Source organism: Cervus canadensis, chromosome 3 (assembly GCF_019320065.1).
Source record: "Cervus canadensis isolate Bull #8, Minnesota chromosome 3, ASM1932006v1, whole genome shotgun sequence".
Lineage (NCBI taxonomy): Eukaryota > Metazoa > Chordata > Mammalia > Artiodactyla > Cervidae > Cervus > Cervus canadensis.
The window spans coordinates 43,573,000-43,586,381 of NC_057388.1; the positions used below are offsets into that span (position 1 = coordinate 43,573,000).

General features: G+C 35.9%; 1 protein-coding gene across 4 annotated transcripts in view; it reads left to right on the forward strand.

Moving 5' to 3' along the window:
- Positions 1-13,382, forward strand: part of KMT2E (lysine methyltransferase 2E (inactive)) — a 94,700-nt gene that overhangs the window by 77,726 nt on the left and 3,592 nt on the right. For all 4 annotated transcript variants that reach the window (XM_043462983.1, XM_043462984.1, XM_043462985.1 and 1 more), the window contains 9 exons: positions 3,978-4,142; positions 4,448-4,756; positions 8,222-8,476; positions 8,628-8,772; positions 9,444-9,694; positions 10,093-10,149; positions 10,289-10,852; positions 12,085-12,374; positions 13,279-13,367. In XM_043462983.1, the coding sequence (XP_043318918.1) occupies positions 3,978-4,142; positions 4,448-4,756; positions 8,222-8,476; positions 8,628-8,772; positions 9,444-9,694; positions 10,093-10,149; positions 10,289-10,852; positions 12,085-12,374; positions 13,279-13,367 (2,125 nt within the window). The remainder of the gene's footprint in view (positions 1-3,977; positions 4,143-4,447; positions 4,757-8,221; positions 8,477-8,627; positions 8,773-9,443; positions 9,695-10,092; positions 10,150-10,288; positions 10,853-12,084; positions 12,375-13,278; positions 13,368-13,382) is intronic.

A 13,382-nucleotide genomic window follows, 5' to 3' on the forward strand; every position in this document is an offset into this window, starting at 1 on the left:
ACAAAATGAGGACATTCAGTTTCAGCTGCCTTAATTAAATCAAGATTTCCAAAATCTTGCTTAAAGATTTCATTACATGCCTTCAAATAATAGTGATATACATGGTTTATATAGTGTATAAACAATATAGTGTATATAGTGTGTGTATATATGGTGTGTATATAGTGTATACACAGTACAAAAAATTGGAAGTTTGTTATATGCTGAGCACCATCTAAAGTACTGGGTGAGCAAAGAAAGCACGGGTCCTATTCTGGAGCAGCTTTCATGGAGGATGGGGTATAAGGAAAAACATCAAACAGGAAACAGCATGATGAGGTTAAATTAAATCATGTGGTAGAGAAGAAATGGAGATACTCTTATGGAACAGTTTTATTGGTAAGCAATAATGTTACCCATTTTTTAAAAATTAGTTTCTAATTCCTTTTTGAAAGGATAAGGGAAGTTATTTGAATAAAGTGTGCAAGTGTTAGTCATTCAGTTGTGTCCAAGTGTTTGCAACCCCATGGACTGGAGCCTGCCATGCTCCTCTGTCCATGGAATTCTCCAGGCAAAAATATTGGTGTGGGCAGCCATTCGTTTCTCCAGAGGATCTTCCCAGCACAGGGATCAAACCCAGATCTCCTGCATTGCAGGCAGATTCTTTACTGTCTGAGCCACAAGAGAAGCCCCTAGTTGAGTAAGAAGTCTTTTCCTTTCTCTATTTCAAGTTGTAAGAGTAATTTGGTAGGTTGGCCCTGCCATTTCCCTTTCCTTTAAAAGGCAACTTTGTTGTTTTAAAGAGCTACTTCCTACTTGGTGGCAAGGTAAAAAAAAAAAGAAAAAAGTAAATCACAAGTACCTAAATGTCTTCATTTTCTGTATCCTTCTTAATTCTTACATCCTACTAGCCGATTTCCTTCCAAAGCTACTGTAAGGCGTCTGCAGTGCACACTTACTTTCACTGTGCTTCGGATTACCAAATGTCTCTAACTGTAGTGGATTTTAATGGTTTACTCAGTTTATATTTTCACTGTGATATTGTATACAGCTTTAATTCATGTTCTTTCTTTATGTAATTCTTGAACTATATGGACCTTAGGCTTTCACTATTTGTTGAATAGGGAGCTTAGACAAGAAGATCTCTGTAATCTCTTCCAAGTACAAAGTTATGTGATTTCAAATTACATTTGTCCTCCAATGTGTTTACACTGAAGTAAACACTTAAGTGTTTATACTTAGTGAAGCACTAAGTTGGAATAAAAATTCTCACTGAACCCATCCTTAAATGATTAAAACCCTATAAAGGGATATTATTTTTTTTAAAGGGATATTATTAAACAGACTTTCTTACAAAGTTTTCTGCTGACAAAAACTACTCTTTATGCCTTACGGTAAAGCACATAAACTGAGAAATAAGTCCTAAAAGCCATCTGTCGATCTCATCAAGAGAGCTCTCATAGTTTACTTTAGCACCTAACCCTCCAGCAGTAACAGCGGTGTGTCAGTTTAGCCCTGTGTGATTCTGATTCTATGTCAGGGTCTAACAAGTGCCAAGAACACAGAGAATAAAAATGACTTTTTGAGGTCTCAGCAGTCACTGGCTTGGAGAGTCTGGATAATTTAACAGGCACATCCTAGTGGTAGACTTACAAGTATCACCTAAACTACATCAAGCCCTGATGTTGGGGTCTATGAACAGTCTGCTGGGGCTAATTAAAGACTCCTAATTTCTAGTCCCCTGCACAATCAGCTTATAATTATCTCATTACATATAAAACTTTATTATTCAGTTAGATCTATAAAGTGGGTGGTAAATTTTCAGTCATTAGATATTGTATATCTGGTTGTGTGTGTCAAAGAATGTATTAAATTCTTGAATATACAAGCTGAATGATATGTGGAGTTTAAAAGTAGATTAGTAACTAATTTTTTTTCACATAATCAAAGGTATGTTTACATTTTCTAACGTGTGTTTTTTAAGACGAAACTAGGTTAAAGCTGTTAGGATACCTGTTTAGTGCTTTCAGTTAATAGTTGAAGTAACTGTAGCAAGAGTTATGCTTTTTATGTAGTATGTCAGTGGTTGGTAATTGGAAAGAAGAGCAAATCAGAAGCCAGGAAACTTGGATAACAATTATGGTTCTGCCTTTTAGAGATTCACTTAATATTCATGGGCTTTGGTTTCTTCAGCAGTGTAGGACTGGTAATTTTTAAGATCCTGACTAGCTCAAAAAGATTGAGTCACCTTTAAATAAAGGATTTTGCTTTACTGTCAGTTCTATTTTTTTCAATTTTTTAAAATATTTTTTTCAATTTTTAAATGAATTTTCTCTTTATACCAAATAATTTTATCTCTTACTCTAAAACAAGTGAATAATGGATTATGTCAAAGACACTTCTTTTTGCATAAATTCATATTTATCTTAGAAAACCTTGAATAATTGTGGATTAGAAAATACCTTTTTTGGGTGCCTGGATTGTGGGTAAATTGTTTTACACATAAAATGATTCTTGCTAAGACAAGTCTGTTTCTTTTGGAAAGGTATACTTTTCTCAGATTTATTTTTAAATTTATAAACACAATAATGAACCCCGTCTCTTTCTACCCACCCCCATCAACAGGTGAAGCAGTTATGAAAATCACATTTCTTAGTTACTCCAGACTTCTAAATTTAGGGTTTTAGAAAAGCCCTAATATATGGAGAAAGGATTTTTATAGAGAGCCATAGATGAATGGCGGTTGAGTAAAGTGAGTTATAAGACTAGAGAGACATGAATTAGCTGAAGAATGCAGCTTTAAAATTTCCAGTAAAAATAATCTTTTGCTTGTGTTGTTTATTTTAATGTCTTATTAATCATCCCAGACCAAGAAAGCTAAAGATGCAGATATCTGTCCATGAACAAGTAATCTTACCTCTTTGAATCTCAGTTTCCTTACCTGTAAGAGGATGAAGATAATGCATTTATAAGACCAACACATTTGCAGTATGGTAGTTTGTTTTACCATCTGAGCTACCAGAGAAGCCCTTAACTAACTAGAAAGTTCTCAGAGGGGTTTGTTTATAGATTTCCCTTATCTAGTATAACAAAGGAAAAAAAATACAGGAAAGAGTTAATAGTTTCCTTCCTGTGGGTATTTTGATGCTTGAATATCTGCTAATTACTCGAACTCAAAAGCTCCAATGTTGAGATGATCGTGCAGCCAGATCTTGAGTTACTGATCTTTCCCACATCAACGATGACGAAGAAAGACAAGTGGATCTGAACCTCAGGACCTGGTTTTCTTCATTTGGAGAACTGGGCAGTTGATGGACCTGCTTCTTGTTTCTAGTTGAAACCAGAAGCATTTACCAGGCCCACTGGCCAAGGCTCTGGGTCTTGCTTTTAATGTTCTCTCTCCAAAGAGAACTGATGCTCAAAGGAATTTGTGCTGTTCCTTAGTCTGCCTTGGGAAGAGCAGAAGGTAGAGGAATGCCTCATAGGAATTATAATGGAAGACAAGAGAACCGAAGTAGAGATAATAAATAGCACTTGTGGAATGCGTACCATTTTTCAAGTAAGGTTGGAAAACTTCATGGAGACTTTGTATTTGAACTCATTAACAATTCGGTGAAGTACTGTTACCCACCCAAGGTTATTATGTTGCTTGGGGTCATGGATAGAGTCATGATTTTAACCGCGGTCTTCACCCCACAATATCCTGCTATGACATATCAATATATTCACTTCTTAAATTTATAGGAATTTAACTCTTTCAACATATCACCTTACGAATTTTGCTCTTTATGAAATACATTTGTAATGACAGGGTTTACCACGATGTTTGGAATTCTCAGAAATGGATATAAATGTTCTTTTATCCCTTATTTATCATCAGTTGAAGTGTTTTACTAAACACCATCATAGGAATTTTTTTTAATTTGCTATGAACATTTGGATTTTGAATTTTCTTCAGAGCAGTATTTATTATGTCTCTTAAAATTTAAATTTCACAGACAAGAGAAGAAAGGAAAATGGAAGCAATTCTGCAAGCTTTTGCCAGACTTGAAAAAAGAGAGAAGAGAAGAGAACAAGCTTTGGAAAGAATCAGCACAGCCAAAACGGAAGTTAAAACTGAATGTAAAGACGCACAGACTGTCAGTGATGCCGAAGTTATTCAGGTATTGCTTCTCAGGGCTTTTATTTTCATACTTAACCACTTTCTAATAAAATCTTCACAATTATATCTCTAAAGAATTTTTGATGTGATATTAGCCTTTCAACAGCATTTTTCAAATCCTTTGAGAACTTAGACTTCAGATATGAGACTTGCTTTGTTTTTGAATAAGGAAAATTTTATGTCAATTTACAGAATTCATAAATTTGAGGAAGTTATCTTCTGAGACAGATGGATACCATTAGAGTTCAACTACTATCTTAAATAAACATGTTGTTCAAAGTGCCATTCTTTTGTATTTTGAATTAGGAACAAGCAAAAGAAGAAACTGCTAGCAAGCCAACCCCAGCCAAAGTAAATAGAACTAAACAGAGAAAAAGTTTTTCTCGGAGTAGGACTCACATTGGACAGCAGCGTCGGAGACACAGGACTGTCAGTATGTGTTCGGATATCCAACCGTCTTCTCCTGACATAGAAGTTAGCTCACAACAAAACGATGTGGAAAATACTGTAGTTGCAATAGAACCAGAAACTGAAACTGCACTAACAGAAATAATTACTGAAAATGAAGTTCCAGTACTTAGTAAATGTCCAACAAAGTACCCTAAAACAAAGAAGGTATGATTCTTAATGAATGTAAGAACTGTTGTCTAACAAGTGTCTCACGATGTTAAATATATTCATGTTTTAGGAATTAAGGCTATAACATTTCATAAGAGTCATGGTTTTTATACTTCTAAACATTTTAAAGAGAATTGTAAAAATATAAAATATTTGATATATCAAGACTTCCTTTTAGTATTGCAATTATGATTTCTAATAATTTCCTTTTGCCTACTCTATGTACTTAAACTATATTTCTCAGGAATGACTGGTTTGAGACATTATCTTTTCTTTATATATATAATATATATATTAATAAATTTTGTGGTATATAGGTAATTACAAGAATTAAATGTTAAGAAATTGATTTTCATAGAATGTACTAAGGATTTGAAAATGTATAAAGGGTAGTTTTAGTTTTGCTGGAATATAGTTGATTTACAGTGCTGTGTTAGTTTCAGATGAACAGCAAAGTGATTCAGTTGTAGATACATTCATTTAAGATTCTTTTCTCATATAGAGTATCACAGAATATTGAGTTTCCTGTGCCATACCGTAGGTCCTTGTTGGTTGTCTTTTTTATATACAATCTATATACACAGACACATTAGTGTGTGTGTTCATCCCAGCTTCTGATTTATGCCCCCCACCACTGGCTTAGATGGTAAGGGATCTGCCTGCAATGCAGGAGGCCTGAGTTCAATCCCTGGGTCAGGAAGATCACTTGGAGAAGGAAATGGCAACCCAATCCATTCTTCTTGCCTGGGAAATCCCTTGGGCAGAGGAGCCTGGCAGACTGCAGGTGTCGCAGAGTTGGACATGACTGAGGAACTAACACCTCCTCCCCATCCACACTTCCCCTTTAGTAACCATTAAGTTTGTTTTCAATTCAGTACCTGTAAATCTGTTTTGTAAATAAGTTCATTTGTTTTTTTAAACTAGATTCCACATGAGTGACATCACGTGATATTTGTCTCTCTGTGACTGACTTCACTTAGTATGATAATCTCTAGATCCATCCATGTTGCTGTAGGCATTATTTCATTCTTTTTTATGGCTGAGTAAATACTCCATCGTGTGTGTGTACACATATCTTTAACCATTCAATGGACATGAGGTTGCTTCTATGTCTTGGCGTTGTAAATAGTGCCGCTATGAACACTGGGGTACATGTATCCTTTCTGATTAGTTTTCTGCAGTTATATGCTCAGGAGTGGGATTGCAGGGTCATATGGTCGCTCTGTTTTTAGGTTTTTAAGGAATCTCCATAGTGATTGTACCAATTTACTTTCTCATCAACTGTGTAGAAGGGTTCCAGGAAGGGTAGTTTTACATCAACTTATTAATAAAAATCTTTCAAAAACTACTGTCAGTTTTAATAAAGCAATTGAGGGAAACAGTTCACTGAGATCAACCACCTTGAGCTTTATAGGAACCTCAGAAATAACACACCACCATTATGAAGCTTTGTTTTACTCCCATTCTGAGTATAGTGGATTGGAGCAGAATACCAAAGTGGTAATCCTTAGACTCTTTGGGGAGTGGGGTAGATCATAAATGAATCCTTGTTATATTGTTTACAACAAAGTAGTTCAAAACCAAATTTATCTCCTTTTTGTTCTTACCAAATTCAGTATAGTTTGTAGGTACTATGAAACCATGAGAAGTAATTTAGTAAATTTAGTAAAAACCTAGTTTGAATCTGCAAGTATATTGTAATGGCTGGATGGAGGTAAAAGCTAAAATTACAGCTCTGATTTGAAGTCTGTGCTCACGTTTTTGCACTCTGGATCCCGAACAAACAAGCTAGTACTTGCTTTTGAAAATGACCATTATTTTTGCCCACTTTGGAAGGACAAAAAGTAACCGTAAATTTTCTTTATAATTTGGATTAGTGAGGAAGAAAACAGATTCATGTTTAAAAGAAAAGCTATCTTTGGGAATCCTCTAGCAGTTCTGAGCTCTCACTGCTGAGGGCCCAGGTTCAATCCCTAGTCATAAGCCATGTGGTGCAGGAAAAAAAAAAAAAACAACTACTTTCTTGATGACACATTATGACTTAAGCCCTGCCCTTTAGTTACTAAACTGTTGTGGGGCTACAGATTTAATCTCCTGGTCTGAGATACAGGTTCCTATATCCTCATATTGTTAAAAAAAAAACACCTTTCCCCCACAGGTTTTGCTTACGATATATACTGTTATTTTAAACAACATAGTGTTTGACAGGAGTACCGAATGACCCTGCATTCCCATAGTGTAAAAGCGTCCTTCACTTAGTACACAGCGCTTACCCTGTGCCAGGCGCTGTGAAAAGAGCTTGGGTTATTTAACTCTTTTAATAATAACCCTACTTGTAGAGCTAGTTTCTATTATAACCCTTCTTTTATAGGTCAGGATTAAGATGGAGAAAAGTTACATAACTTGCTGGAGGTCATGGTGTAAGTGGCAGTCTGGTTGCAGAATCCCAAGTGCTTTAGCGCTGCCATTCTTTTTCTTTTTCTCCCACACTTAAGTCTTGCTGTTATTAATCTCTCTTCAGTGTTACCCTGATTTAGTGCTGCATTCTATTGCCTGTCCTAGAAAGGAAGTTTAAATACATGGAAAAAGAGAGGGAGAGAAAAGATGCCAAAATGCTTATCTGGATTATTTCTGGAAGTCAGGATGTGGGTAGATTAATATCTATTAATGTGTGTGTTTCTGTATGTGTGAGAATGTATGTTTAAATACATATACACCTGTTTTTCTACATATATTTTTATTATAAATGGTATTTGTAGAAAATAACTAGATAGAAAAGATATAAATGCCCACACAGCAAAGAAAATGTGCTTGTGCTGACAAATTGTAATCCTTACTTTCATGACCATTACACCTGAACTTTACTAGTTTTTTTTGTTTTTTAAAGAAAAAGGTGAGGATATTCAGATATATTCATGTAGCCAGTAAAGACTGAATTATTATGTACAATGTAGATCCAAAAACCTCAACAGAATTAAGAAAAGGAATATGTGAATTTTCAAAGCATGGGAACTTAAAAGATTTCAAACCCTGTAAATCAACAGTGATTGTCAATGCCAACAGCTTTAAAGGAAAAATCATATGCACTGGCCTCACCTAGAGATTCTGATGGGTAGCCAGGGTAAAAGAGCACTGCCTCATGTCTGACAGACATTTTCCACATAATACAGAAGCGGTAACAAACCTAACTTTAGAATTTGTGTTTTTAAGGTGGTATTGAGGTGTCCTAGATTTTTACTATTTTATGAAAATATTTATACAAGTATTACTGTGTAAAAAATTTTAGTAATAAGAGTGGATAACCAAGGAAATGCAGAATAATTTATATTGACTTTTTGAACATCGAATATGAGTGATTTAAATTAATTGTTTTAGATAATGTCAGTTTTCAACTTGCTGTTCAAATACTCTATAGGAGAAACTGTATAATTACATAGTGATCCAAATTTTGTTTCTGTCTAGCACTTGGTCAATGAATGGTTAAGTGAGAAGAATGAGAAGACAGGAAAACCTTCAGACAGCCTTTCAGAAAGGCCTCTGCGCATAACTACAGACCCTGAAGTGCTAGCTACACAGCTCAATTCTCTACCAGGTCTCACGTACAGTCCGCACGTATACTCTACTCCTAAGCACTATATCAGGTTCACGTCACCATTCCTTTCAGAAAAAAGGAGAAGAAAAGAACCTCCTGAAAACATATCTGGCTCATGCAAAAAGGTAAACTTTGCTTTGGATGTGAAAATCTAGTTTGAGCCAATGCCATTCTCATTCCATACTACCATTCTTGGTAGTGAAGTACTTTTGGAATTGGCTGTACCATTATAGCTGCAAACTGACTTCTGTTCACTTATTGTTTTGTATATTTCAGCGGTGGTTGAAACAAGCTCTGGAAGAGGAAAACTCAGCAATTTTACATAGATTTAATTCGCCCTGTCAAGAAAGATCCAGAAGTCCTACAGTCAATGGTGAAAATAGAAGTCCACTACTACTAAATGACAGCTGTTCCCTTCCAGGTAGAACTTCTTTTCAGTGTTGTTTTAGTGTGGAGAATGTAACAGGATGTAGACAGCATATACATATATGTAAATAAAACATATATATGCATATTTATTCTAATTATTATATACCTTACAAAAGCAGCACAGATTGTTTACCATCTGAGCTACCAGGGAACCCAAAAGTAGCGCATTTTGTGTGTGTGTGTGTGTGTGTGTGTGTGTATATATATATATATATATTTTTTTTTTTTTTTTCCTCTCCCTCTTTTCTGCCTCCAACGTTTTGGATGAAGATAGATATAGACATGAAAACTAGAATTTGCAGTACCATGTATGTTGGGGCTTATGGTTGCATTTTGGGCCTAGTTAGCCATCTGTTTTCCAGATTCAAAAGGACTCTTAGAAATCAGTTAAATTAACAGCTGTACTTCCAAGATTTCTTAGCAACCTCTAGCCCTGTAAGCCTTCTGGCAAGGTAATGCTTGGTACTGCTGAAACTGGGGGGAGGAGAATGGGGTGGGGAGAGATTGCTTCATGTTAGTATTATCTTTGAAAACCTTCAAATTTAGTTTTGGGGTGAAAATCATCATCATGACGATTGTCAATGTTTTGTGCTTTCCCAAAATGCATTACAGATTGTAGCAAATGTCAGCAGTATAATTTATAATTTATTATTTTACCAACAGATTTAACTACACCACTGAAAAAACGAAGACTTTATCAGTTGCTAGATTCTGCTTACTCAGAAACCTCCACACCTACTCCTTCACCATATGCTACACCAACTCACACAGATATTACTCCTACAGACCCATCATTTTCTACTCCTCCACGGATAAAGTCAGATGATGAAGCTTGTAGAAATGGTTATAAGCCCATATATTCACCAGTTACCCCAGTAACTCCTGGCACACCAGGAAATACCATGCACTTTGAGGTGAGAGACTTACACGGCAAAAACAAAAGCCCATGGGGATGGGGTTTCTTTAATAGCTTTTCTCTCCTTTTAATAGATAGTGTAACATTTAATAATAGTTTTTAAGGAACTAAGTGAAAACTTTTGAACTTCCATTTATGTGAATTTAAACTTTATTTTTTTATTCAAATAAACATAACTTTCATTTTATTGATCTACAGAAGTCAGACTAAATGACTATATCAAACTGACTTTAAAGCCAAAACTATAAGGACAATGGAAATAAGAGAAAAGAAAGTTTAAAACCAAAGTGTTTCTCGTAACACTTTGTAGTAGTAGTTTTTCATAAGTTTCATTTCTGTAAATATGGATTTAGTTATATATTTTAATTTTCAATTCTGCTTTTGTCTTTTATGTAGAATATTTCTTCCCCAGAAAGTTCTCCAGAAATTAAGAGACGCACTTATAGTCAAGAGGTAAGGAGATGTTAAGATTTTTTTAATTGGTGGCTTTTTCTTAGTATCATTATTTTGCTTAAATTATTGGTAGTTTTAATGTAAGTAGCTTCCAAATGTGGTTATTTGTGTAATTTTTTTTTTTTAATTCTGTAAACAGGGATATGACAGATCATCAACCATGTTAACGTTGGGGCCTTTTAGAAATTCTAATTTAACTGAACTGGGTCTGCAAGAAATAAAGACTATTGGCTATGGCAGCCCTAGGAGTAGGACTGAAATCAACAGGCAGTGCCCTGGAGAAAAGGAACCGGTGTCAGATCTTCAACTGGGACTCGATACAGTCGAGCAAACTGCCTTACATAAAACCATGGAAACAACTACACATGACAGGACTGATTCTAACAGCCAACTGGAATCTGCTCACTCGGGTCGGGGCCCACTGTATTCTTCCTGGGTAAAGAGTCCTGAGAGAACAGGCGTTAACTTCTCAGTAAATTCCAACTTGAGGGACTTGACACCCTCACATCAGTTGGAGGTTGGAGGCGGCTTCCGAATAAGTGAGTCAAAGTGCCTGATGCAGGATGATACTAGAGGCATGTTTATGGAAACACCTGTGTTTTGTACTTCAGAAGATGGGCTTGTATCTGGTTTCGGACGGACTGTTAATGACAATTTGATCGACGGAAGTTGCACACCCCAGAATCCACCACAAAAGAAAAAGGTTACAAATTTAACAATTTATAGTCCTTTTAATAGTGTTTTATTCATACTACTACGGAGGGTAATTAGTAGTTATGTATTATGTAAGGCATTCATACTTTATTCATATTAAATTATTGATGTGTACATTTTTAAACCTTTTGTCAGTGCTCCGTTGACTAGATACTGTTTGCAGAGAACTAGATTATTATAAGGACCATGGTTTCAGAGATCAAAAACTCAAGGTGATTACTTCACTTTGAGTGACTTTTAAAGATAACGACTTCCCAACCAAATAAATGGAACTGAGTACTATGTCTTCTTGGTGGTTTTGTCGCTAAGTCGTGTCTGACTCTTGCGACCCCATGGACTGTAGCCTGCCAGGCTCCTCCGTCCATGGGATTTTCCAGGCAAGAATATTGGAGTGGGTTGCCGTTTCCTTCTCCAGGGGATCTTCCTGACCCAGAGATTGAACTCTGGTCTCCTGCACTGCAGACAGATTATTTTACCCACTGAGCTATGAGGGAAGTCCCATGTGTCTTATTTTACATAGAACATGAGGCCCTAAATGGAAGAAATGGCCTCTTTCCTCATCAGTAATACCTATAGTATTTTTAGGCCATGGATATAAAAGGTATTTTGAAAAGTATTGTACTAATAGATATATAAATAGTTCCCTGTCCCTGATTTACCACCATTATTTGGTTGGCAGACATACTGAAACAATAAGAATGCCTTATTTCAGAGCAGTGGGAGAAGCTACAACACGTATTTATTTGTTAATAGGCTTATTGCTTTTCAAGTCAAAGAATTTTAGTGATGTGTGCTTTTAATTTTTATAACAGAGTCCAGTTGGCAACTTTGTGGGAAGCAATATAGTATAGTGGAAAGAGCACGGGCTTTCAAGTAAGACCTAGGTTCGAATCCCGGCTCCAACACTCACCAGCTGTGTGACCTTGAGTGAGTGAGTTACTCAATTTCCTCATCTGTAAAATGGGGATGATAATATACCTATTTCATAGGGTTGTTGTGAGGCTTAAATGACATAATGTATGTAAAATCATCTAAATACAATGCCTGGCATAAAGTAGGCATTTGCTAATTGTTTATTATTGTTATTTGTTTGGAATCAAATTATTTTACATAATTTTCCTAATGTAAATATAATAATTCTCTTTAGAAAAAAGAATAGATTGTTTCTAATATTTAAAACAAGAATAAAAGATGTGCTTTTCCTTATCTTTCTTGCTTAAGGTTTCTCTGTTAGAATATCGGAAAAGACAACGTGAAGCTAGGAAAAGTGGCTCTAAGACAGAACACTTTGCCCTGGTTAGTGTATCACCTCACACAAGTGGAAACTTGAGCAGCAACAGTGGTGATGGGTGTGCCCACAGGAGTGAAAATGGGGAGCAGGTAGAAAGCACTGCTAGCCTACCTTTACCAACACCAGCTACAGTTTATCATGCTACTTCGGAAGAAACCAGCAATAACGGTACTGTTAAGGAAGCGTCTGCCAGTGAAAAGAATGAACCAGAAGTTCAATGGTAAGCTGCCTGTTTGAAAAAAAAAAAAAACAGACCTCATTGGTAACTTCAGAACTACAAACAAACAGTATACCTTCTTATGAAAGTAGTCTTTGTTATTTTATCTCCCAGTCAGTATCTTGGCTCATTTTGAATGGAGCTATACCTGTAAAGATTTGAACTATCTTATCCTGCAAAACAACAGATTTTTGTTATCAGTTACTTCCTGTTTGTTGTTGTTCTCCTAAGGCTAAGCAGACAGTGGTTTGTAATATTAATTTTGACAGATCTGTTTTGCTGATAGATAAGATTTTAAACCAAGATATTTATTTGCCTGTATTGTTAAAGGTCCGTTGTAGCTAATCCTTGATAATTTTCATGTTTTTCAAACAAATACTCCTTTCCAAAGAACCTTTATCATAGCATCTCACAATTTGTTTACCACCCATATCATTACCTTGAAACAACCATGTTTAGTGTTTCTTCAAAAGGAATAGAAGAAGCTGGCTAGTGAGGGTCTTGGCAAAGGGCAGGAGGCCATGTGCATTTTACATCTTGGTCCTCTTAGCTCTGAGCTTCCTGCTAGCCTTCTAATCCAGACACAACGTAAATTAGGGGGTATATTTGGTCCCTTTGGTAACTTGAAGTGATGGTCTGAATGTTAACATGCTACCCTTCAACAACCCCCTCTTCACCAAGAACTTGCTTAAGACAAAGGAATGGAGTCTGCTTGAGTTCTTCAAATAAATGATAAAACTCTCAGTATGGGAAGGTGTTGGGGGTACTATTTTCAAAACTTAACACCAAAGTATTTTCCTTAAGTGCCAAAGCCTTTATACCTGGGAGGATATGTTGACCATCAAGTGGCAAAAAATGAACTAGCCAGCAATAACTTTTAAACTGATGATATGACTTGATTTTAAAGGACGGCCTCAACTTCAGTGGAGCAAGTGAGAGAGAGGAGTTATCAGAGAGCTTTGCTTCTCAGTGATCACCGAAAAGATAAAGACAGTGGTAAGTGAGCTTGTT